The sequence below is a fragment of the Lolium perenne genome, chromosome 5 (genome assembly GCF_019359855.2).
Source record: "Lolium perenne isolate Kyuss_39 chromosome 5, Kyuss_2.0, whole genome shotgun sequence".
NCBI lineage: Eukaryota > Viridiplantae > Streptophyta > Magnoliopsida > Poales > Poaceae > Lolium > Lolium perenne.
Genome location: NC_067248.2, coordinates 249,405,411 through 249,432,765, shown reverse-complemented (window position 1 = coordinate 249,432,765; position 27,355 = coordinate 249,405,411). Strand labels below are relative to the sequence as shown.

At 45.2% G+C, this 27,355-nt stretch overlaps 1 protein-coding gene and 1 long non-coding RNA gene across 2 annotated transcripts; one reads left to right on the top strand and one right to left on the bottom strand.

Annotated features, from left to right (window-relative positions):
- Positions 1–2,942: 2,942 nt before the first annotated feature.
- LOC127304297 (uncharacterized) lies at positions 2,943–4,098 on the bottom strand. Its single transcript, XM_051334987.2, has 2 exons — positions 3,855–4,098; positions 2,943–3,670 (listed from the first exon to the last, which is right to left on the bottom strand). The coding sequence occupies exons 1-2, from the start codon at positions 4,096–4,098 to the stop codon at positions 2,943–2,945; spliced, it is 972 nt and encodes a 323-aa protein (XP_051190947.1).
- An 833-nt stretch (positions 4,099–4,931) lies between these two features.
- Positions 4,932–6,024, top strand: LOC127302625 (uncharacterized). Its single transcript, XR_011746125.1, has 2 exons — positions 4,932–5,066; positions 5,283–6,024. It is a non-coding gene; the product is annotated as an uncharacterized lncRNA (long non-coding RNA).
- Positions 6,025–27,355: the final 21,331 nt, after the last annotated feature.

The following is a 27,355-nucleotide window of genomic DNA, read 5'->3' as shown; positions in this document are numbered from 1 at the left end:
ATCCAACCAGGGTCATAATTGGGCTGCCGAAATTGGCACATGTGCGAAAACGGTGGCCGTCGGAGGGTGAATAGCACCGGTTTTGGGTGGCTCCCTCCATGGCCTTGCTCAACTCCATTTATTCCTTGCTATGCAGCATCCATACAGTAGCAATTTTGGGCTGATATTGTGATTTGTTTTAATTGCAGATTTCTTGGAGAAGAACTAGCAGCTGAGGCCAATTGGAGGTATAAAATTTCTAGTTTTGACTCATTGTTTGATGTTTGGCTAGGGTACATGTGAATTTCTTACATATGTGCATCATATATAAATGTTTGTAGTTGATTGTCATGTAGACATGATTGTTTTGATGTGTGCATTGTAGCTATTTATCATGTCTCAACTAGACTATCCCATTTATTTTTGAATTATTGTTTGTTATAATCTCTCTTTGTTTCTCTAAAAAAACCCTCAGCAAGGTTTTTGTAACCAACGGGACTCGGAAACTTGAGAGGTCTTTTCCCTTTTCTTTCTCAATCACACAAAGTTTGCAAAAAATTGCAGTGGCTTTCGCATCCCAAATTGCTTTCTCTTTTGCCATCTATAGGTGTATACGATTAAATTAAATTTGCACAAACGAGAACTAGCAGTCAACATTATAGCAGTAATATTCACAGTTTCTAACAGCAGTTATATTACTTTCTAGCGACACTCATATTACATTCTAACAAACATTGCAGCACTCATAGTTTCTTAACATCACTTTATATGTACCAGCAAATAAACATCTATAGAATTTCAAAGGCAAGGTGCTGTGAATCAGTGGCAATTGAACGGGATTGAAAACATGTGCAGGCAACGTCTACAGTGGCAATTGCAAAAACAGTATGCAGGAAACATCTAGAGTGGCAAACTGGCAATTTCACCGGCATGTGCCCAGACCCCATGTTTTGGCGGAAGACCGAGGCAAGGTGATGTCAATCAAATAAAAAATTGCAATCGTGTTTGCCTTGGTGAGGTTGGAGCCATTCATTCGAATAAACTACTGCTGAACGAATCTACTAGCAGCGCTGGAGCAAACCAAGATCGAGTGTATACCTTCACACGGACGCGAGGCGCGAGCGGCAACCGGATGAGCGAGCGCGACGCGCGGGTCGGCGGCCGGATGAGCTGGCGCGAGGCGTGGGTCGGCGGCCGGAGAAGCAGGAGGCGGCGGCCGGATGAACGGGCACGACGCAGCGGATGGATGAGCGGGCGACGGGCGGAAGTCGTGAGGAGTTGCCAGGAGGCGGCGGCCTGATGCGGGGGGCGGGGGTAAATCTGGAACTGGATTCCCCAAATCCACGGACTTTGGACCTGAAATTACACGGACCTAACTGGACTGGGCTTCGTTGGACTATGGGCGTGAACTGGACGTGAGGTCCATAACGGTGGATTCCTATGGACTTTTGACTTTTGACCATCCTGTATCCACTGGACAAAACGACGCTTACCTCTGCCCATAGTCCAACGAAGCCCAGTCCAGTTAGGTCCGTGTAATTTCAGGTCCAAAGTCTCTGGATTTGGGGAATCCAGTTCCAGATTTACTGCCCCGCCCCCCGCATCAGGCCGCCGCCTCCTGGCAACTCCTCACGACTTCCGCCCGTCGCCCGCTCATCCATCCGCTGCGTCGTGCCCGTTCATCCGGCCGCCGCCTCCTGCTTCTCCGGCCGCCGACCCACGCCTCGCGCCAGCTCATCCGGCCGCCGACCCGCGCGTCGCGCTCGCTCATCCGGTTGCCGCTCGCGCCTCGCGTCCGTGTGAAGGTATACACTCGATCTTGGTTTGCTCCAGCGCTGCTAGTAGATTCGTTCAGCAGTAGTTTATTCGAATGAATGGCTCCAACCTCACCAAGGCAAACACGATTGCAATTTTTTATTTGATTGACATCACCTTGCCTCGGTCTTCCGCCAAAACATGGGGTCTGGGCACATGCCGGTGAAATTGCCAGTTTGCCACTCTAGATGTTTCCTGCATACTGTTTTTGCAATTGCCACTGTAGACGTTGCCTGCACATGTTTTCAATCCCGTTCAATTGCCACTGATTCACAGCACCTTGCCTTTGAAATTCTATAGATGTTTATTTGCTGGTACATATAAAGTGATGTTAAGAAACTATGAGTGCTGCAATGTTTGTTAGAATGTAATATGAGTGTCGCTAGAAAGTAATATAACTGCTGTTAGAAACTGTGAATATTACTGCTATAATGTTGACTGCTAGTTCTCGTTTGTGCAAATTTAATTTAATCGTATACACCTATAGATGGCAAAAGAGAAAGCAATTTGGGATGCGAAAGCCACTGCAATTTTTTGCAAACTTTGTGTGATTGAGAAAGAAAAGGGAAAAGACCTCTCAAGTTTTCGAGTCCCGTTGGTTACAAAAACCTTGCTGAGGGTTTTTTTAGAGAAACAAAGAGAGATTATAACAAACAATAATTCAAAAATAAATGGGATAGTATGAAGAAGGAGTACACCAATTTTATGACCTTCAAGAACAAGACAACAGGTTTAGGTTGGAATGATGAAGCAAATACTGTGGTAGCTGATGATGATTGGTATACATACTTGTCATTTCGATGAAACCCCGCTAGAAGCAATAACTAGAGCACGCACAAATGAAGCCATAACATACATTTTATATTAATTTCGATCCGTAAAGCTGTCCAAACAGCAAAGTAAACAAACAGATAGATTCTGATTCTCAGATCCCACAGCAGGGCAAACAAACAGACTGCTTCTGATTCTCAGAAATCAAGAATCACAGCTGATTATCAGGAATCAGGATTGACAGCAGAATCTCAGAATCCAAAGCCCAAACAAAGGGGGCCTTAATTATATGCGGTCAACTAGCATGTTTGCATCGGCAATTGAACTATTCACTGATACCATGGATATGTGATTGAGCATCCGCTTGGAGGCTCAATTTACGCTGCCAAGGCAAGGACATGGCTACCACGAGTGTTTACGTGGAACTTGGAGACGGCACAATCGGTGGAGAAGAGCCCAGGTGAGAGGTACTTTGGCGCCCCACCCATGATTGGCATCTTGGCAGTGACGTTCATCTTGTTTACGTAGTCCATCCGGTAGGTCTGGCCAAGGACACCGTCGACGGTGTTCGTGAGAGAATGGAAATTGAAGCGGAGGTTAAGGTGCATGAGGCTATCCTTCATGGTCTTGCCATAGCTGTGGATCTTCGAGTCCTCGTCGCTGATTGGCACCGCGCTGGCCGACATGGTAAACATGCCGGCGAGGTCCACCTTGACCGAGTTGACATTGTCTATGCGCTTCACAGATAGATCGGGGAGGACCTTGGACACCCACCGAGCGTTGTTGGCGGTGTCTACGTTTACAGGCTCACCATCGAGGGTGATCTCGATGTGGTCCTCGTCCTCGTCCCACCCGACGGCCTTGCGAGCACCGACGTAGAGTCGGTGGTCGCCGAAGGTGATGCCGAGGGCCTGTATCCACGTGAAGGTACGGTCGTTGGCGGGGTTATGGTTACCGATCAAGTGGGCGTTGATATGGAGATCAGTGTCAGAGACGAGGCAGAAGTCCTGGTCCCTCCTTCCGTGGAAGTAGAAGGTGACGCCATCGCCACCGGTGAAGCTAGAGCTAGGGTCACCACACAATGTTCCCGGGAATACTACACACCCTACATAGAAGTGGTATCAGAATCAATCGAGACAACTAATTAAGCAATGTCATGATGTGTGCATGCTTGCATGGATGGATGGATGGTGAACCAAGGAACATACTGCATGTCGTCTCGCAATCGCTTCAAGACATGTAGCAGGACTTGGGGCAGAGATCCGGGCACTGTGCGATGCACTTTTTACCCCAGTCATCTTCACATGTATAGATTTTGTTTGGCTTGCTGTAGTCAGCACGGTAGGGCTGGCCGTTGGAGTAGGACATGACCTCGGTCTGAGGATGCCCATCGTCCAAGGTCCAGTAATTGTCGAGGGGAGGAGGAGGAGGGTCGTATTCGCTCCCGCCACCCCAGGGATCGTCCCCATTCTCGGGATTGGGAGGAGGAGGAGTGTAGTCCTCATTTCGGGGAGAAGGCATTGGCTTACCCATGGCGCCTAGCGCAAGCGCCACCACTAGGAGGCAGCACCAGCCTAGCGGAGCTGCCACTGCCATGCCACTTTGCCTTGCCATTACCTTTGCCAATCACTGACAAACCCAATCGATCGAGACGATCTAAGCTTCAGTGTGTGTATATGGATATGACAGGAATTGTGCTGGCTAGGTTTTCTCTTGTTTTTTTTTTCCGGTTTTCGGTTTTGGTTTTCCGTGGTTTTCTGATTTTTCTTACCAGATTTTTAACTTTTTTCAAATCTTGAATTTCAACCTTTTCAAAAAAATTAAATCCAAGCATTTTTCATTTTTTGAACTTTTTAAAATTTTGAACAGTGTTAAATTTGAACATTTTTTTTACTCAGAACAATTTTTAGATGTGAACATTTTTTAAATTTATTCAAATATTTATAAAGTTTGCACATTTTTATATGAACATTTTTTAATTCGAACATTCTTCAGATTTGAACATTTTTTAAATTTGAAAATTTTTAAATCCAAACATTCCCAAATATAAACTTTTTCGGATTTAAATATTTGTAAAAATCAAACTGAAACAAAAAAAAAAGAGAAAGAAACAGTACCTTTATTGGGCCGTATTACAAACGGCCCAGGCAGGATGCCTTGAGCGGAGCTGCGATCGCTCCCGCTAGAAGCGATGTATAGGAGCTCCCGAATTCCTATGCCTATGCTAGTAATCCTGGATTCCGATCATGGCCTTAGTGGTGGCGAGGCCAAGTTGAAGGCACTGTGGCCCAGCTGAAGCCTTGCTCAGGAAAACGTTTAGACTGTGCGTCTTTTCTCCGTGATGAAACTAGAAACCCTAGCCGACAGACCACTCGCTCCCGACCGGCGTCACTCCCCTCTTTCTACTCGTCCGTCTCACCCTAGACCGGCGGCTCTTCTTCACCGGAGGCTTCCAACTGCACCGGAGGATCGTAGCCTGCTTATTAGCCAAGACCCGCAAGGTGAGCTCCCGCCTCCACCCCTGTTCCGTGCTTTGTTTTGTGCGATGGCTGTTTCTTTTTTTAGAATCGAATGAGAAGCCGAATTGGTTAGGAATGGACATGCTTTCTTCCAAGTAACTCAAAATTGGTTGTGAATTTGTTCATGTCAACTTGATGCATTTCTTTGCAGTCAATTTTTTGCTGTTAAAAACGTGACACTCCTCTCCTTGGCCGCAGATCCCACCTACCCGTCACCGCACGCACTTCCCCGTCGTGATCGATGAGGCGCTCCACGGCTCTCATGGCGGCGCTGCTGCTGCTGGTGTCGCTGGCGGCGGCCGACATCCCCATACCGGCGGCGGATATCCACATGCCGTACAGGGAAAAGAGCGAGGAGGAGATGAGGCTGATTTTCGTGGAGTGGAAGGCTAAGATGGGGAAGACCTACAGCTCTGCCGGCGAGGAGGAGCGCCGTTACGCGACGTTCAAGGACTCGCTGCGCCGAATCGACCAGCATAACGCCGCCGGGATCCACTCGTACCGCCTGGGGCTCAACAATTTCTCCGATCTCACCCAGGAGGAGTTCAGCGCCACTCCCTGCCTAGTTATTCCGTCAGTTCACGACAAGGACAAGGCAGCATGGAGGTTGATTATATACATGCTGTTTGTTTGTGGTTTATTCATTGTTTATTTCATTTGGACCAACTGGCTGGCCTGTGGGTGGGGAAGACTCTTTGTGCTTCAACGTAAGTCCTTGCTGAACTAGATTTTTATTGCAATAGTTTCAGTATCCACATCAACAGAAATCTTCATCTTCCCGCAGCAGGTTACAGTTTCCAGCACGTATGTCAACCAATCGATTGGGTTTGTAATGGACTAGCTTCATACTATGTACAAATAACCATGTGCCTGCTATCATGAGTGGTGGTATACTGATATAGATAAACAAGTTCAATGACACATTTACAATTTATTCTTATCATAGAATATTCTAGAGCATGTGAAGTTTATGATTAGCCTAGCTATTCATTCTTATAATTCTTACATCACAACTTGTTGTGTAACTTGGGCACTGGCATAATCGAGTAATTATTTTACTCACTCAACCGCATTATGGGTGGAAGAGATATAGGAGGAGTTTTGTTTTAGCATGGTTGATGAGTATTACAAAAAAAAATGATGTAGGTTTAACAACAAGGGACATTTAAGTTTTTCACCATTTGGACTGAAAAAAGATTAGATGAAGAGAAAAGAAAAATAATTTTAGTGCTCTCCTTTTTTCATATGACATTTTAGTGTGCTAATGGTTGATAAGCTGGGGGATCCATATGACATTTTACTCTGATAGACAATCCACCATTTACTGTAACTTCTTTCTTAGTAGAACCATCAACTTCCATTTGACATATAGCAGCACCTCCTCTATTATGTCATCATTCAGACAAACCTCCATTGTTATTTTATTTTATTCATTACAATTTTTTCTTATGTATTCTCATTCATGACATTATACTATTTAAGTGTCCACCACAGAACAAAGTTAAAGTTTGGAGGTACCACTGTTTCCGGGGAGACGAAGCACGTGTGGATCTGACTATGGTATTTCACTGTGTTGTTTATGTCATAAAATTGAGATGAAAGTGTATGCATTTCAGGATGATGAAATGAGAAAATAAATCCAATGAATAGGATTGTTTTCCGTATGTGTTTCTGACCACAATGCAAGATAGAAGTATTTCTGCAGCATTACAGCCCCAGGACACAATCATGACAATTACAATTATTATTATTATTATTATTATTATTATTATTATTATTATTATTAAGGAATTAGCAATCACATCACAATTTATATGGTGCAAACTGGCACTCACATAATCAAGTGATTCTTTTACTCAAGTGTATTATGGATGAAAGAGATATAAGAGAGTTTTGTTTTATGCATGGTTGACGAGTAATAAAGAAAAACTAATTTTGAAGTAGGTTTAATAAACAAGGGGCAGTTAAGTTTGTCATCATTTAGGCTGAAAAAAGCTCAAATGGAGAGAAAAGAAAAACAATCTTAGTGTGCTAATGTTTGATAAACTGTGGGATACATATGACATTTTAATCTGATGGACAATCCACCATTTACTGTCATTTTTTTTCTTAATAGAACCATCAACTTACATTTGACATAATGCCTCTTGTAACATCTTACAAAGCTCACTGCCTGAAGGACGGAGGGAACGAAAGCGCTTTATCTAAGATATCCCACAGCTCCTTCTTCCCTTTTAAAGAGGGCATTCGAGCATATGCATCTCGAGTGAATGTTTCACATTCTTACTGACAGCATCGCCTCCTCTATATTGTCATCATTGGCACAAACCTCCTGTTTTATTTCATTTTGTTTTATTCATTACAGTTCTTTCATATGTATTCTCATCCATTTCAGTTTACTAGTTAAGTATCCACCACCCAACAAAAGTAAAGTTTGGAGAGATAAAGCACATGTGGATCTGAATACGGTATTTCACTGTGTTATTCATATAGTAGAGTGAGATGAAACTGTATGCATCGTAGGAAGATGAAATGATAAAATAAATCCAACGAAAATAATTGTTTCCATATGTGTTTCTTACCATGAATGCGTGATACAAATAAATTATGAATGAACAAACTTTTTCTGCAGAATCACAACCACGAGGATATGTAATCATGATAGTTTGGATTATTATATTCTTATGTTTTCTCTAGAGTATGTGTTGGCTCAAAGGAATTAGCAATCTGACACTGTTGATATGGACTTGAGATCTGGCACCGACGTGGTCTTTGTCCTGGCGACCTGTTGTCCCCATCGGTTGTTCGTCATTGCCATAGATACCTAGGGCGCCTATTCTGCCGTGCAGACGCGTGATTCCGTCGATCTCACTTCACCCCGACGATATAATCATGTTCTGCTACCCTCTCCCGAAGGAAATAGAGGCACTTTTTGGCCGTGCTTCAGGGCTGTGCGAGTTAATTACACCCAAGAGCACCGCCAGGCTCATCCCCTGCGCGCCGGAAGAGGTGGAACCGGCCATCACACTATTGGCATGCCCTGCTGTTGAGCTGCCCCTCACTTACCTGGGGCTCCCGCTTACAATCAGGAAGCCAACAAGCGCGTAGATGCAGCCGGTGGTGGATGGGATTGTTAGGTTGATCACCACGTATGAGACCAACGGCTCGACGTGTCCTTTGACCGCGTCCCGATCGTCTGATCGGGGGCGCCCAACTGTTCACTGGTTCGTGGGTCCCTGTCGCCTGCACTATATAGAGTGGTGGGAACCGGTGGCACTCGTCACGAGGTTGTCATGAGCTGTCACTCGCCCCACCAGATGACCCACCGATTAGGGTTTTGTGCAGTGCCTGTTAGATGTTAAGTTGTATACCGTATGTCTTTGTATACGGATACTCATCATGCACTATATGGCTTTTATGCCCCACTATATAACATGAAATCGTACCCAGCTCCACGGTACGTTCCGCCAAACTACAACCAACATGGTATCAAAGCAGGCTCTTCCCTGACCTAGCTGCCGATCCCAAGCCGTCGCCGCCGCTCCTCCTACATCTCGCCGTCACCGCAGCCTATCTGCCGTCACCGCGATCAAAACCCGACACCAAAAACGGCAAAACCCGCCGCCACCGTGTGCTAACCCTAAAGCCACCGCCGCCGCCACACAACAAGAAACCCGGCCGCTGCTGCAAGCCAGAAGCCGCCGATCCCAAAACCCCACCACCAAAAAGCCCTAAAACCCTAGATCCCATCCCGTGCCCGCCGCCGCCATGAGCTCTTCCTCGTCAAGCTCTGGCCTCGTCGCCGCCCTTGGAGCTCCTCTGGCCCAACAACTAGATGTCAAGAACGCGTTTCTTCATGGTGTTCTGGAAGAGGAAGTTTATATGAAGCAACCTCCAGGTTTTGAAAATCCTTCTGTACCACATTATATTTGCAAACTTGACAAGACTCTCTATGGGTTGAAACAAGCACTTCGAGCATGGTATTCAAGGCTCAGTTCCAAGTTATGTGCTCTTGGTTTTGTTCCCTCAAAGGCTGATACTTCACTGTTTCTTTACAACAAGTCAGGTATCATTATATATATGCTCATTTATGTTGATGACATCATAGTAACAAGTTCCTTTGATCATGCCATTACCTGTTTGCTTCGAGATTTAAATGAGAACTTTGCCATCAAGGATCTAGGTGATCTACATTATTTTCTTGGTATTGAAGTCAAAAGAACTCACAATGGTTTGGTTTTGACACACGAGAAATATGCAAATGATTTGATTGAGAAAGTTGGAATGACTGGATGCAAAGCTACACCTACACCTCTGTCCTCTGCAGAAACGTTATCTCTCTATGATGGTACACCTCTAGGTCCTGACGATAGTACACAATATAGAAGCATTGTTGGAGCATTGCAATACTTGACTTTGACACGTCCGGATTTGGCCTTCTCAGTTAATAAGGTTTGTCAGTTCCTTCATGCTCCAACTATAGAGCATTGGACAGCAGTTAAGCCTATACTTAGATATGTTTTTGACACATTGAAAGTTGGAATCACATTTGCAAGATCTTCCTCCATATTTCTCAGTGCTTTCTCCGATGCAGATTGGGCGGTTCTCTTGATGATAGAAGATCCACATGTGGTTTTGCCATATTTGTTGGGCCAAACTTAGTCTCTTGGAGTGCCAGAAATCAAGACACTGTATCTAGATCAAGTACTGAAGCTGAATATAAGGCGTTGGCTAATGCTACAGCTGAATTAATTTGGGTTGAAGCCTTCTTGCTGAACTTGGAGTCAAGTTAAGGGAAAAGCCATGTCTTTGGTGTGACAACTTATGTGCTACCTATTTGTCTGTAAATCCAGTGTTTCATGCTCGAACCAAACACATTGAGATTGATTTTCATTTTGTGTGAGAGAGAGTTGCTAGTAATCTCTTAGATATCAAGTTTATTTCTAGCAAAGATCAAGTTCCTGATGGTTTTACAAAAGCTCTTCCTATTAGAAGGTTAGATGAGTTTAAGCGTAATCTCAACCTTTCCAAAGGTTTAGATTAAGGGGGAGTGTTAGATGTTAAGTTGTATACCGTATGTCTTTGTATATGGATACTCATCATGTACTATACGGATTTTATGCCCCACTATATAACATGAAACCGTACCCAGCTCCACGGTACGTTCCGCCAAACTACAACCAACAGTGCCGACGGGAAGCTCCGCTGCCAACCCTCTCCCTCGACCTCACGCCATCGCCATCACCACCATCTCGACTTCGATGGGTTCCTCCTCCAAAAGAGAAGGTAAACCCACAGTACTTATACTCCTACCCGACACAGATTCTACACCTAGTCGATCTAGCGGGTTCAACATTGGTATCAGAGCCTTGCTAGCTTTGTAGATCTTGTGTTTCGGGTAGAATAGATTCACAGAAACCCTAGTTCATCCCACACAGTAAAACCCTAACCCTAATGAAAAGAGGGGAAAAGAACCCTACCGATCTTACCGGCTAGGGCCTAGGGTTGCTGCTGCCGGCAAAGAGGAGCACCGCGCTGCCACCACCACCGGCTGCTGCTGGCGGCAAAGGGCCCTCCACATGAGCCGCTTGCCGGTGGTGCGCCCACCCTCGGGCGGACGCACATGCCGGCAAGAGGGCCATGGGGGGCGCCGCTCCTTCACTGTCTCCGCCATGGCTGTCATTTTGTGGTGGTGGAAGAGAAAGAAAGAGGAGAGAAAGGGTAGCTCGACGATGGTGCATGCTCGCATGAGCAGCTGCCGGGCGACGCCGCCGCTTCCTCACCGCCACAGAGAGGCGCGGGGGAGACTCGAGGGGAGGGCCCCGTTGTCACCGGCGTATCGCCGGGCCGCAAGCGTGCGCGGGAGGAGAAACCTCTCCGCCGCTGCCGCCGCCACAGAGAGCTACAGAGAGGGGTCAGGGGGAAAATGACTAGGGTTTAAAGGGGGCTGCAGTTTCGGGCCCCTTTTATACCGGCCGAAAGCCACGCGTAATCGTTGGCAATCCGACGACCGGGAGAGCACCATGCGGTGGGAACAGATTAGGCAGGCCGCGGGCCGCCAAGCGGGCCGTGTAGGCAGGCCGCAACAGGCCGAACGGGCCGTGCGAGGCTGCGTGCGTGGGCGCTGCGCTGGTGCATGAAGAGCGGGCCGCTGGCGGGCCATGGGCCGTGGCCAGCAGGCCGCAGAGTGGCGCACCAAGCGGCACGTAACAGTTTTTGCCCTGGCGGGCTGTGGGCCGCGGGAGCAATTTTTTGGCTGCACCCAGTTTTCTGTTTAATGAATTTCCAAAGGCATTTTAGACAGTTTTGGGTCATTTTTTTGGCTAAATTTTTTCTATTTTTTCTGAATAAATGGGACCAACGAAATATTTGTTCAGAAATTAAAAAGTAAAAGTTTATGCATCTGAAAAGTTTAAAGTTTAAAGTTTGAATTCAAAGTTTCAACTGCAAATAGTTATAAAGTGCATTTAAATTTGAAAAATGCAAAATTGATGATTAAAATTCAAAAAGTTGATTAAAAGAGATTATTGTAACAATTATGATCCTGTCATTTTATGACCATGATCATGTTTTGTTGTAATAATATGTGCAAAAGTGACAATGAAATTTTGAAAGAGATGATTAAGGTGATTATTGTGACAATTATGGTTCTGTTATTTTTTGACCAACGTTATTAATGACATGATCATGATTTGTTGCAATAAGAAGTGCATTTATCTCTATTTCTGCCCAACGGTGATATAGATTTAATTGCACAAACAGTTGTATGTTCTAATTTTGACCAATATTGGATTATTGCATGCAATTGTTGTTATGATCTCATTTCAGTGTGGTTTTGAAGGAGGGTACTACTTGATGAGTTGCATCAAGGATGTTCCAACCCTCAGAGGTGACAACTACACTAAATGGAGAAAGAAGGTCGATTTGGCCTTTCATTTTGTGTTGAGGTGGACTGGGTTGTGCGCACCCCATAACCGGCCAGACCAAAAGATCTAATCAGAGATGACAAGGTTGATGAAAGAACCATACTCTAGTGGAGATGGGATATACCCTAAACAACCAAAAGTGGCTAACTGCCAAATAAGAAGGTGCAAGTCATTTGTAAAGAATACAATTGAGAACGCTATTGTGGGATCAATTGCAGAGTGTACGTTCGTAGGGGAGTATCTTGAAAGGATAAAGAGCCAGTTCACTAGTTCTTCAAAGATATGTGCTACCTAGCTGCTGAAGCAACTGGTGACAGAAAAGTACACATAGACAGGAAGGGCATGGCAAGTGTGCTATATGGTGTAATAATGCTTATGTGACGAGCTTCACTATTTTTTGCATTAAAAAGTATTTTCTATGTGTAAACTGAATGAGCAAGTATCCACGTCGGAAAAAGAACAAAAGAAAAGGAAAAGAAGTGATGAATCATCGAAATTATGGCATTGTCGCTTAGGATATATTTCGAGGGGGGAACAGAAAGACTTGTTAAAAATGATATTCTTCCTCCAGTAGAATTCTCAGACATAGAACAATGCATCAATTGTATTAAACGAAAATTTGTGAAGCAAATTAAAAAGGGCGCAAATCGAAGAACCGCAACACTAGAAATATTTGCACTGATATATGTGGATCATTTCCTGTAAAAAGTGTGGATGGCTATGATTCGTTCATAACATTTACAAATGATTACTCCGGATATGGCTATATTTATCCAATCAAAGAAAGAACAGAAGCGTTGGATAAATTTAAAATATTCAAAGCTGAAGTTGAAAATCAGCATGATAAAAGAATAAAGATAGTCAGATATGATCGTGGAGGGGGTTACTACGGTCGACATACTCCATATGGCCAAGAACCTGGACCTTTTGCAAGGTTCTTAAAGGAGACTGAATTAGTTGCCCAACACTGGATGACATAGGCATCCCGGATGGGCCTACCGAAGGTGGTACCCGGGGTTTACTGAAGGCCCATAACCCGAAGATTATGAAGCCCAGAAGCCCAGAAAAGAGTCGACTATGGCAAGCAGAGATAGATTAGGAATAAGGAGATTTGTATTCTTACGGGTCGGACTCAAAGAGTCTCCCGGCAATTGTAACTTGTGTAATACGAAACCCTCGGCTCCGCCTCCTATATAAGGGGGAGTCGAGGGACAAAGAAAGGATCGATCTCATTGTCATCAAACCCTAGTTTTTTAGCAGTCGAGTACCTTTTCCGTCTGAAACCTTCGAGATCTACTTGCCCTCTAGTTCCCCGAAAACCCAAGTCTACAACTTGTAGGCATTGACAAGTTAATCCCTTAATTGGCGACGTCTGTGGGAATTAGAGGCAACAAGGAGACGATCTCGATGGCATCGTCAACATCTTCTGCAACATCGACAACATCTTCGGTGGCAAGCAACGCAATGGACAGAGGTAAACATATCGAAATTGGTCTAGTCGATTTTCTTCCTCACCCGCCCTCCCGTGTGGATGCATATGCGTATCTGGAGGAGCCCATGGAGATGACGTTCGGGAGGTTCCACTTCCGCGTCGGAAAGGAGGGATCGCACCCTCTCGCGATACCGGATTCTTCGGGATCGTTCGCGGTCGATTCTGACTTCTCGGGATCGTCATCATCGTTCGAGTCAGGCGAAGAAGAGATCTCGCCGTCAAGCTTTGCCAGGCCCGTCAAGCAAACTCGCCAAGATCTTCGGCAGCATGTCCTTCGGGTCGTCTGCGGACTAAAATATAAGCAGCGACTCAGACAACATCGACAGCTTCGACTTCGTCGAAAGATCTACTTTTGTTCGGGAGGTCCTCGCCGATCTATACGACGGTGTCACCGACCCTGAAGAAGAAGGTGAAATTCCAGAGAATCAAGTCGCCAAGAGGATGAAGCTTCAAAGGCTTTCGATGATCTGGGAAATACATACATCGATCCCACTGATCTCACGCGAGGTTTGGGAAACAAATATGTTGGAACCGATCTTCGCCAGAGGGTGCAACTTCCGAAAGAAGCTTGGGACAGAGCAGCAAGAGCTATGAACGGCACGGAGCCGATGACTGTTACCGCTACAGCCGAAGAGTTACAAGCGTACCAGTACAAACTCGCCCGTGCTGGACGGGAAGTCAAAAAACAGAGAGCCGAAATTGACAAAAGAAGAGCCGCAGCCTCTGCGTCAAGCCGACGAAGGGCAGAGCTCAGTCGACATTCAGGAACTGCGGGATCCAATCACAGAGCAGCACGCGACAGGGGGAGGTCTCGCTTAGCACACTTACCTGAGCATGAGCGGGAGCAGCTGATCCAGAATCTCGACATGTCATTTATGTCGATTGATACAAGAGGGAATATCATCCCCAAAACACCGGAAGCCGGGTATATGGCGACACAGGCCTTTATACTAGCATCAAGACCACCGACAGGGACCCGAGAGAGCCATTATACCAGATGGACATGGCAGGAGTTGGAGCCATTGGAGCAACATTTGCAAGTCCAATCACACCACAACCTGAAAGCGTGCCAAGGCGAAACAGCCCTCGACCCACCACGGTGGCGCGAGATCCTCCACGAGCAGACGTGGTGAAAAATACAGAGGCACAAGATCAAGTGGACAGAGCAAGAGAGAATAGATCCAGGCAACACTCGCCAGAAGTTGCGGAAGAAGATATGTGCGGACTTCCCTGCTTTACTCGACGAGTTCGTAGGATGAAAGTTCCATCTGGTTTCATGCTACCAGACAATTACAAAAAGTTCGATGGTTTGCTAGATCCCGAAGATTGACTAATTGACTACCTGGAAACAGTAAAACTGTTGGGTGGAACCAGGGCAACAGCCATGCAAAGCGTCCAAGTCCATCTTAGTGGAGCCGCAATATCTTGGATCGAGAAACTGCCAATGGGATCCATCGACAGCTGGGAAACTTTCGAGGACCTGTTAGTGAAGAATTTCCGTTCTACGTGCAAAAAGCCCGCGTCTATAGAGCAATTAAGGGCTTGCAAACAGAAATATGGCGAATCAATGAGAGCGTACATCCAGCGGTGGAATGTCATCAAAAACTCAGCGGAGAACGTATCCGACGAAAGAGCAATCGATGCATTTGTCGGAGGGATTCAAAGGAGAGATCTAGTCGAAGATTTGGGATGAACCAACCCAAGAACAATCGCTGACCTTATGGACATAGCGAATCGCTGGGCAGATGGAGAAGATGTTGTGCATAACAAACGGAACAGGTCACCCAAAGAAGATCGTAATAGGAACAATAATCAAAATAGGCAACGATATGCTCGTCAATACTCAGACTACGACAGTCCCAGCCAAGTGGCGGCTGGCTTCCGAGGAAGTAGTGGGAGGAAATCATCGGAGGAGTACCAAAGAGATAGCGAGCAGCGCAATGATCACAGAGATGCTCCAAGTTCCAGTTGACAAAATAATAGGCCAAGGTTCCAACGGCCATACAATATATCACCCGAAGATATGCTGAACGGACCATGCCAGATGCACTTTTACCTCGACAATGATGGTAAAAGACAGTAGGGTCATCTTCAGAAGGACTACCGAACTTTCCAAGTTTTACACAGGTATGCACGAAATGCCAATGCACAGGCAGAAAACAGGGCACCCGCAGGGGCCAAGAAGTGAGATCCACCTTCCACCTCCACCCGCAATTACCAACGAAAATCGGCATCAACTGCAAATCGCGGCGAACCCGCAGAATGGTCCTTACATCGACACAAACGGAGCAGTAGCGATGATTCAAAAGGGCAGGCCTTCGAACAGAGCCCAAAACATGATCTTGTGACAAGTGTTCATGGCTGAAAAGATGCCTCCACCAACGATCGAGTATTTAAATTGGTCAGGTCAGGACATCGGGTTCACTCAAGCAGATCATCCACCCCAAGTTCCGCGGCCAGGACAATCAGCTATGATTCTGCCAGCTGTGATTGCATGATTCGACGTTTCACGAGTATTCATAGATGGCGGGAGCAGTCTAAACCTCATGTTCGCAGATACATTGAGGAAGATGAACATATCTTTGGCAAATTTGAAACCAACAAACACACGCTTCCACGGGATCACACCGGAGAAGCCGAATTATCCACTGGGAAAGATAGATCTCGACATTCAGTTTGGAACCCGAGAAAATTACAGGAGGGAGAAGCTCGAATTTGAGGTGGTAGATATTCCGTCACAATATCATGCGTTACTGGGACGACCCGCTTACGCCAGGTTCATGGCAGTGCCGCATTATACATATCTATTGTGGAGAATTCTTGGACCCAATGGCCCAATCACGGTGAAGGGAAGCTTTGCTCTAGCAGGTAAGTGTGACAAAGACTTTCACAAAATGTCAGAAACTTTCAGGATGCAAGAGGAGTACGCAGCATCACACTTGACAACTGATTATGATGTGCTACCCGATGGAGGAAGGCTGCTTAAGGAGCAAACTTTCGATTGCACCAAAAACTCCAAGGAAGTGCAGATCCACCCGACAGATCCAAAGAAGACAACAGCTATCGCAACAAACCTGGATAGCGCATAGGAAAGCGCACTCGTCGAGTTCCTCCGTGAGCGCTGGGAAATCTTTGCATGGTGTCCAGCTGACATGCCAGGAGTACCCAAGGAACTTGCCGAGCACTGATGTCTACATGTGCTTATATTCTTGTAGACAGTGTTGGGCCTCCAAGAGCAGAGGTTTGTAGAACAGCAGCAAGTTTCCCTTAAAGTGAATCACCCAAGGTTTATCGAACTCAGGGAGGTAGAGGTCAAAGATAGTCCTCTCAACACTACAAGAAAAGTTTCCATGGCCGACGAAGTTGAAGTCGCGCCATGGTTGCTGGTGCACCATGGCCGACGATTTTCGGTCTTTCCGTGGTGCATGTCAAAACTTTTTTTTTTCTCGTTTTTGAGGCCACCTAGCCCGACGAAAGCGGCCAAAACGTCGTGTATGGTGGCCCGGGACGTGGTGCATCACGAAATCTCGGGTTCGCCGGCCGAGTCAACGCAAATCCGCACCGCCCAGGGATGTAGGGCCCAGATGGCAGCCTCTCTAGCATTGTTTTTTTTCTCGATCGCACCATCTCGTTCAACGCTCTCCGATCGAGCCGTTTACGATGCAGGATCATGGGTCCCGCATGTCATCCTCTATGAACCAAAATTATTTCTTTTCTTGGATTTTTTTGACCCCCTGATTTCTGGCTACTTCCTTTTTCTTTTGATCCCGTGCCGCCTTGGAAACGTTGAGACCGCTGCAGCTAAATGGGACCCGCATGTCATCCTCTATGAGCAATCAACTTTCTTTTCTTGGAGTTATTTTTGGCACCTCATATTTGGTCACTTGCCTTTTTCTTTCGATCCCCTGCCGCCTCTCAAACGGTGATACCGCTGCTGCTAAATGGGATCCGCATGTCATCCTATATGTACTATAAAACTTTCTTTTCTTGGATTTTTTTTGGCACCTCATATTTGGTCACTTGCCTTTTTCTTTCGATCCCCTGCCGCCTCTCAAACGGTGATACCGCTGATGCTAAATGGGACCCGCATGTCATCCTCTATGTACTATAAAACTTTCTTTTCTTGGATTGTTTTTGGCTCCTGATATTTCGTTACTTGCCTTTTTCTTTCGATCCCCTGCCGCCTCTCAAACGGTGATACCGCTGCTGCTAAATGGGACCCGCATGTCATCCTCTATGTAAAACTTTATTTTCATGGATTTTTTTTGGCTCCTGATATTTGGTCACTTGCCTTTTTCTTTCGATCCCCTGCCGTCTCTCAAACGGTGATACAGCTGCTGCTTAATGGGACCCGCATGTCATCCTCTATGTACAATCAAGTTTCTTTTCTTGAATTATTTTGGCTCCTGATATTTGGTCACTTGCCTTTTTCTTTTGATCTCATGCCACGTTTGAAACGTTGAGGAACCTGCAGGCTCATGGGACCCGCATGTCATCCTCTATGTACTATAAAACTTTCTTTTCTTGGATTTTTTTACCCTCTGATTTTTGGCTATTTCCTTTTTCTTTTGATCCCCTGCCGCCTTGGAAACGTTGAGTAAGCTGCTGACTCATGGGACCCGCATGTCATCCTCTATGTACAGTCAACTTTCTTTTTCTTTTGATCTCAAGCCGCATTTGAAACGTTGAGACCGCTGCTGCTAAATGTGACCCGCATGTCATCCTCTATGTACAATAAAGTTTCTTTTCTTGGATTATCTTTGGCTCCTGATATTTTGTCACTTGCCTTTTTCTTTCGATCTCATGCCGCCTTTGAAACGTTGAGTAAGCTGCTGGCTCATGGGTCCCGCATGTCATCCTCTACGAATAATAAAAGTTTCCTTTCTTGGAGTTATTTTTGACCCCTAATTTCTGGCTATTTGCCTTTTTCTTTTGATCTCCTGCCCCCTTTGAAACGATGAGGACGCTGTTGGCAGGTCGGTCCCACATGTCATCCTCTATGAACAATAAAAGTTTCCTTTGATGGATTTATTTTGAACCCCTAATTAATTTCTGGATATTTCCTTTTTTTTTCTTTGATCCCCTGCCGCCTTGGAATCGTTGAGGATGCTGCTGCCTCATGGGTCCCGCATGTCATCCTCTCAGAACGGTAAATGTTTATTTTCTTGGATTTTGTTTACCAAATGATTTTTGGCTTATTTTTTCTTTCGATCTTCTGCCGCCTTTAAAACGTTGAGGACGCTGCTGGCTCACGGGTCCCACATGTCAGCCTCTATGAACAATAAACGCTGAGGATGCTGCTGCCTCATGGGTCCCGCATGTCATCCTCTCAGAACAAAAATGTTTCTTTTCTTGGATTTTTTACCAACAGATTTTTGGTTTATTTTTTCTTTCCATCCCCTGCCGCCTTTAAAACGTTGACGACGCTGCTGGCTCATGGGTCCCCGATGTCGCCCTCCCGTACAAGAAACATGTGATATCTTGATTATTTTGCAGACAATAAACAGTGTATTGCGCTCTGAGCTATTTCAAACGGATAAATTAAATCTTTATTTTTACATAAACAAATTTATATGTTGAATCTCCTTGTTTTTTGTTTTTGTGAAGCATAGGACTTTCCTTTTTTTTAGAAAAATCCGAACTATCCTGTTTTGGAGTGGGCTGAAATTGTACGAGTCAAAAGGCCCAGCAGGATAGTTCGAAGGCCCAGATGTCCAGATGCAGCCCAATTGAAATCGTTCTTTTCTTGGATTTTTTTCACCCCCTGATTTCTGGCTACTTCATTTTTCTTTTGGTCCTGTGCCACCTTGGAAACGTTGAGACCGCTGCTGCAAAATGGGACCCGCATGTCATCCTCTATGTTCAATAAAATTTCTTTTCTTGGATTATTTTTGGCTCCTGATATTTGGTCACTTGCCTTTTTCTTTCGATCCCGTGCAGGCTCTCAAACGGTGATACCGCTGCTGCTAAATGGGACCCGCATGTCATACTCTATGTACAATCAAGTTTCTTTTCTTGAATTATTTTTGGATCCTGATATTTGGTCACTTGACTTTTTCTTTCGATCTCATGCCACGTTTGAAACGTTGAAGAACCTGCTGGCTCATGGGACCCGCATGTCATCCTCTATGTACTATAAAAGTTCATTTTCTTGGTTTTTTTTTCACCCTCTGATTTTTGGCTATTTCCTTTTTCTTTTGATCCCCTGCCGCCTTTGAAACGTTGAGGACTCTGCTGGCTCATAGGTCCCACATGTCAGCCTGTATGAACGATAAAGCTTTCCTTTCTTGGAGTTTTTTTTACCCCCTAATTTCTGGCTACTTTCTTTTTCTTTTGATCTCAAGCTGCATTTGAAACGTTGAGACCGCTGCTGCTAAATGGGACCCGCATGTCATCCTCTATGTACAATAAAGTTTTCTTTTCTTGGATTATCTTTGTCTCCTGATATTTTGTCACTTGCCTTTTTCTTTCGATCTCATGCCGCCTTTGAAACGTGGAGTAAGCTGCTGGCTCATGGGTCCTGCATGTCATCCTCTACGAACAATAAAAGTTTCCTTTCTTGGAGTTATTTTTGACCCCTAATTTCTGGCTACTTCCTTTTTCTTTTGATCCTGTGCCGCCTTGGAAACGTTGAGACTGCTGGTGCTAAATGGGTCCCGCATGTCATCCTCTATGTACAATAAAATTTCTTTCTTCGATTATTTTCGGGTCCTGATATTTGGCCACTTGCCTTTTTTCTTTCGATCTCATGCCGCCTTTGAAACGTTGAGGAAGCTGCTGGAGCATGGCTCCCGCATGTCATCCTCTATGAACAATAAAAGTTTCCTTTCTTGGAGTTATTTTTTACCCCTAATTTCTGGCTACTTCGTTTTTCTTTTGATCCCCTGCCGCCTTTGAAACGTTGAAGACTTTGCTGGCTCATGGGTCCCACATGTCAGCTTCTATGAACAATAAACATTTCCTTTTTGGAGTTATTTTGTACCCCTAATTTCTGGCTATTTGCCTTTTTTCTTTTGATCCCCAGTCGCCTTCGAAACGTAGAGGACGCTGCTGGCTCGTGGGTCCCAGATGTCAGCCTCCATGAACAATAAACCTTTCCTTTGTTGGATTTATTTTTCACCCTCTGATTTTGGCTATTTCCTTTTTCTTTTGATCCACTGCCGCCTTGGAAACGTTGAGTAAGCTGCTGACACATGGGCCCCACATGTCATCCTCTATGTACAATCAACTTGCAAGATCTTGGAGCGAAAGAGCTTGTATTAGTGGGACCCATATGTCAACCTCTATGTACAATAAAAGTTTCCTTTCTTGGATTATTTTTAGCTCCTGATATTTGGTCACTTTCCTTTTTCTTTCGATCTCAAGCCGCCTCTGAAACGTTGAGTAAGGTGCTGGCTCATGGCACCCGCATGTCATCCTCTATGTACAATAAAGTTTCTTTTCTTGGATTTTTTTTACCCCTGATTTTTGGTCACTTGCCTTGACGCTGCTAGCTCATGGGTCCCACATGTCAGCATCTATGAACAATAAACCTTTCCTTTGTTGGATTTATTTTTACCCCTAATTTATGACTATTTGCCTTTTTCTTTTGATCCCCAGCGGCCTTTGAAAACATTGAGGAATCTGCTGGCTCATGGGACCCGCATGTAGTCCTCTATGTACTATAAAGTTTCTTTTCTTGGATTTTTTTCACCCTCTGATTTTTGGCTATTTCCTTTTTCTTTTGATCCCCTGCCGCCTTGGAAACGTTGAGTAAGCTGCTGACTCATGGGACCCGCATGTCATCCTCTATGTACAATCAACTTTCTTTTTTTGGTGTTTTTTTACCCCCTAATTTCTGGCTACTTTCTTTTTCTTTTGATCTCAAACCGCATTTGAAACGTTGAAACCGCTGCTGCAAAATGAGACCCGCATGTCATCCTCTATGTACAATAAGTTTCATTTCTTGGATTATTTTTGGCTCCTGATATTTGGTCACTTGCCTTTTTCTTTCGATCTCATGCCGCCTTTGAAACGTTGAGTAAGCTGCTGGCTCATGGGTCCCGCATGTCATCCTCTACGAACAATAAAAGTTTCCTTTCTTGGAGTTATTTTTTACCCCTAATTTCTGGCTACTTCATTTTTTGTTTTGATCCACTCCCGCCTTTGAAACGTTGAGGATTCTGCAGACTAATACAAGCTCTTTCTCTCCAAGATCTTGCAAGTTGATAGATTAAATGATGGAATTATTAGGATATGTTTTAAATTTCAAATCCACTTTATGAATTATTAAAAATACCGTTATCCATGTGGGTATGGAGCGATCAAGGATTTTCATATTGGGCATGAGCAGTTTCAAAAATTGGAACCCAATAATTTAAAATAAATAAAAACAACTTTTATGTAGAATCTCCGCGTTTTTTTTTGCCAATCATAGGATCTGTGTTTCATCAGAAAAGGGCCGAAATTGCATGAGCAGAAAGGCCCATTTGTAGTTATTGGGCTTCGACAGCCGGAGCAAGTAGGCCGATAGCAATTACCATGTAGATGGCCGTTGGCAACCCAAAGTGAAATATTGGGCCCAACAGGGGAAGGCTGAACAGTACTATTTTCTAATTGGAAGGTGGTACATGGCGTAATCCTGCCAAAAAAAAAGATGGAACATGGGTTGCTGAAATTTGCCCATCTGCGCCTAATATCGCCGCCGCGGCTCCGCTTCCACCGCCGCCGCCATGCCTCGTCTCGCGTCGAGCTCGCGGTACTGCCGCGTCTCGGGCACGGGGTACCGCGGCGTCCGCGCGCGCCCAAAAGGTACGTATTACACGGAGATACGTGATGGTGGCGAGCGCATCGGCCTCGGCACCTACGAGACCGCGCACGAGGCCACGCGCGCGTACGACGCCGTGGCGTGGCGGCTCGGGCGCCCACGATCGTCGATGAATTTCCATGACGTGTGGACGCACCAGCAGGCCGAGGATCTTGGGCCGCCACCGTACATCGTTAGACAGGAGGAACAGCGCCCCCACCGCGAGACGGAGCGCCGTTTGCGCATCGCCGAGCGGGACGAGCGCGCGGCGCGCGAGTGGGCGGCCCGCTTACCCGAGGACGTTGCCACTGAGAACGAGCACTTCCGCAGACGGAGGGCGGAGAAGGCGACGAGGCGGGCTGCGAAGAAGGAGGACCGCGCACGACGGAGGGCGGAGAAGGCGACGAAGCGGGCCCGGTGTCGGGCACGACACCGTACTCGTCAGATGTCGAGTTTTAGTTTAGTTTTATCACACTACTTTGTAAAAATATGAACTACGGAGTATCTATCAAGCTAATTTTCTCCTATTTTATGTCTATTTCTAGTCTTTGTTTGATCTTCTGTTTTACTGCACTCTATTTTTCATTATATTCTGTTTTTGGCGCTGCATTATAGCGCCTCTGAAAATACGCTGTTTCAGCCCTGCATTTGGCCGCCACAGTTTGCAGCTTCCGGTGAAGCTATTGCCGGCTCCATGCGCAGCATCAGCCCACAGCGCCAAAATATGGAGCCACTGCTGGAGTTGCTGTAATATGTTTGTCAGCAGGAGCTTACCCAATTAGTGAAAAAGATGTTCAGCGTGGGATTTGAAAAAAAGATCTTCATGTTTTTTTCCTAGCGATCCTAGTTCGGACTTTTGATTGTGTTGGCTAGTGCATGAAGCTTGACACTTGTATTATGTGATCCTGATATGAGGATAAGAACACCTTCAGCTTGCATTGCTAATGGTGTCTACTGCAGCGGTTGCGTACCTTCAATGGAGACTGATGCAAGAGAGTTGGTACTGGTGAGCCTGCACCTAACATCATCGTGCCACCTGAAGTAGGTGGTGTATTGGGATTAGACTGATAAGCATAGCACCTTGCACAGAACAAGATGCTGCTAGTGTTGGTTAACGTGATTTTACGCCAAAAGTCATGTATGCTCAACAGGTGCCGTACCTAGTTTGGATATTGTGTTGTTACCCTTTTGTGGTTTGGTGTTTGTCCAACAGAGAAAGCTACTCTTTTCCCGTGTAAGTGTTATTATGTGAACAAAAGTTGTATGTACATATATATCGGTCAGAGAACCAAGATTGCATATTCTTGCCTGGTTATAACACATAAGTCATAATAACAATTAAAGAGAAAAGGAACATTTGCCTTTGCAATGTGATTGTGCCAAGTAGATTAGACAACCAACCACAAACATTACAGGTCCACAGCCAAACGCATGCGAAAGTCCTAAGGTAAGCTCCATAATACATGTTGAAACCAAAAGCCTAGAAACCATAAGAAAGGTAGCTCCACATCACAGTTCCACGACAGCAACATACTGATCATAAAACATATATCAAGTCAGGACAGCTGCACCACTGGGTAAGCATCCATGGGGTCTGGCTCAAGAGCGAAGACTGTGTGAATGCTGCAAAATGTGGCTCTTGCCTCACCCCACCCATACATATCTTATCATGGAACCTTACCAAATCAGCATGAATCATCTTGACATAAACATAGCTCCTCTCTCCATGCTGATGGGATTGAACAATGCGCCAGTTGCATTGCTTCAGCTTGTCAAACAGTATGCAGGAGATGACGAAGCATGCTGGCTGGTCTTTTGTAGTGACAATGGCTTGGAGTAGCTGGTCCTGTGAACCACCCAACTGGATCTTTAGAGCTTGAAGGATAGTCCGTGCCATATAAGCTACCGTTGCTGACTTCAGCTCGGGTTCAGGTGAATGACAGCTGACATCTTGTCCTCGAGATGCAGATCCTTCTTGATCAGATTCAGCGGAATCATCACCACTACTTACAGGTGCATCAGGTTCTACAGAAGGCACATCAGGTACATGCTCCAGTTCATAGGAGTTGGGTGAGACAGCACCGTTTGCTGAAATCTTTACAATACCAACTCCAGGTAGACCACCAGTCTCTACAGAGGGTAAACCATCAATATCCACTTCAGAGGATTCTCGTGGGACGACACCTTTCGCTAGAGGCTCTACCCTACCATCTCCAGGTCCACCACCAGTCAGTACTGTGGGCATAGTCATGACGGGTTCTACCAATACAAAACCTCCTTCGGGTGGCGTGGCAACTTCGGGTGCAGGATCATCAGTAGCAACTCCAAAGATCAACACCGATTACATCGGTCTTGACAATAGGTAAACCGTCTTGCTCCGATTCGAGAGAATTCCCGTGGCACGACACCGTTCACTAGAGGCTCTACACTAGCAGCTCCAGCTGCACCACCAGCTTTCTACGTAAGGGGTAAACCCAATCCACAACCTTCTTCATGTGGCACGATGATGCCACGTATAGGCTCATCAGTACCAGGTCCAGCTGCATCAGTCTCCATAGACAGTAAACAAGGTGGCGTCGGAGGTTTAAAAGACTGGCATGCCATTTCACCTTTGTCATCAGACAATATAGAGTTTTCTTCAACTCTATGTTTCTGCAATAAGAAGCACATGAACAGAAATTAGACCAGAGCATCTAGCCATCTAACGGGGGCAGCAGCAAAACAAGCGCCGGTCCATATGTTTACCTTGTCATCTGGGATATCAGAACACACAGATTTAGAAGTCATTTCACATAGCATCCGCTTTTTCGTTCCTTCCCCTACGTCCATCTGGAATAAGTAATACTATTGATCACATAAAACTAATTAATCAAATAAATGCATATGTTGAGAAGTTTGCACGGCAAATTGTGGATTCTGCTTTCATCACCTACGAATCATCGTTCTATATATTTACCTTGTCATCTGGGATATCAGAAGTCACAGAATGAGAAGTCATTTCACTAAGTATCGGTTTTTTCGCTCTTTCCCCTCCATCCATCTGCAATAAGAAGTAATATTGATCACATAAAGCCAATTCAATGAATATATGCATATGTTGAGAAGTTTGCACAACAAATTGTGGATTCTACTTCCAATCACCAAGTAATCTCGTGAGAAATGCATGATCAAGATATGTTTCTCCCTCTTGATCGACATCTGCATCTCCATTAAGACTAATCATCGTGCGATGGTGCTCTTCAGAAGAGCGCATACAATTCCAATCACCAGACAAGCAAAAAATTGTTGATTCTAGTAATGATTAATCAGCAGTGGCCATGGAACGACCACAGATCGACCAAGGAAAAAAAATTATCAGCCTACTGACCACCAAGCAAAACAAACTAGGCCCATACATGGCCTCACAAATCATCATCAAACGTCGATCAAACTAGCAAGTTTGAACATGGATTCCTAATTTATTTTCTGATAAAGTGAGTTTATTAATATCGAAAGATATTGATTACACTGAGCCTCTGCAACAACGCAATACCTTACTGGTAGTACGGATGCACATGGATTCCTAATACTCCCTCTGTTCAGTTTTAATTAATTAGTCGACACGAGGGAGAGAAGAAAATGAACTGTCGATGCTTTCAACTAGAGTCAATTAAATACGAACTGGGAAGTACGTAGTAGTATTGACAAATATCCGGATCTAGTCTAAAAACAAATTGGCATGTAAATCCTAGTAGTCTACTAAATTAGGATCAATACCCAAGATTAGGGTTGCAAGCGGCGTCCGCGAATCGTCCCGCAAAGCAGAAAATTAGAGCAAATATTGGTTGAGATTAGAGCAGATTTAAAGCACTCGCACTGAAACTAGCTAGCCCGCTACCCACCCCGCTTGACACCCTGCCGTAGATGTGAATCTACACCAAATATTCAAACAAGGATGAGCAACCACCAATAAAATTTTATCCGCATCATCATCTCTACCATACACAAGGGTATGGTGATTTCACATACAGCCATTGTTGCCGCGGGACGAGGATGAGTGATGCGCCGCGGAGAAGGTGCCTCACGCCTCTGTCGCCGCCGCCGTCGAAGAGGAAGTCGAAGCCATGCGATTGTGGTCCGTCGCCGATATGGAGGTGGAGCTACTAGGGAAGAGGTGGAGGTGGAGAGGGAGAGGGAGTGATGGTTTGTACTAGTGGCGGCCGGTGAGGTAGTTATAAATACAGCCTCTCTGTCTCTCTTTTTTGGCCAGGAATGCAGCTTCTCTTGGAAGGAACGAGGCAACGCACTCCAGATTTCGTATATTACTATAATAATATGGGCGGAGAAATTTGGATGCATCTGTGTCGTCTTGTCAAATGAATCACCAGGATTTGCTTTTAGTACTCCAGATTTGGGCGACCCAAGGAAGTAGAGATAGTAATGTACGCCATCTAAATGCACGCTATCAAATCAAATAAATGGTCATGCCATTTACTTTTAAGATGGTGCAGTAGTTATGTTGACCAAAGAAACATTCACGTCTGCTGATTATTTTGTGCGATGGCTGTTTCTTTTTTTAGAATCGAATGAGAAGCCGAATTGGTTAGGAATGGACATGCTTTCTTCCAAGTAACTCAAAATTGGTTGTGAATTTGTTCATGTCAACTTGATGCATTTCTTTGCAGTCAATTTTTTGCTGTTAAAAACGTGACACTCCTCTCCTTGGCCGCAGATCCCACCTACCCGTCACCGCACGCACTTCCCCGTCGTGATCGATGAGGCGCCCGGTTGGACAATTTTTAGAATCACCAAATTCGAAAAGAGTGAAAAGTTACGACCAGTTAAAGTTTTTTTCCTGCAAAATAGAAAAATTAAAAAAAAAATCAAACTGAAACAAAAAAAAGAGAAAGAAACAGTACCTTTATTGGGCCGTATTACAAACGGCCCAGGCAGGATGCCTTGAGCGGAGCTGCGATCGCTCCCGCTAGAAGCGATGTATAGGAGCTCCCGAATTCCTATGCCTATGCTAGTAATCCTGGATTCCGATCATGGCCTTAGTGGTGGCGAGGCCAAGTTGAAGGCATTGTGG

Coding starts and splice junctions, on each gene's coding strand:
- LOC127304297 (XM_051334987.2), bottom strand. CDS start 4,098: ATGGGTAAGCCAATGCCTTCTCCCCGAAATGAGGACTACACTCCTCCT. Junction 3,671..3,854: donor TACATGTGAAGATGACTGGG/GTAAAAAGTGCA, acceptor ACTTCTATGTAG/GGTGTGTAGTATTCCCGGGA.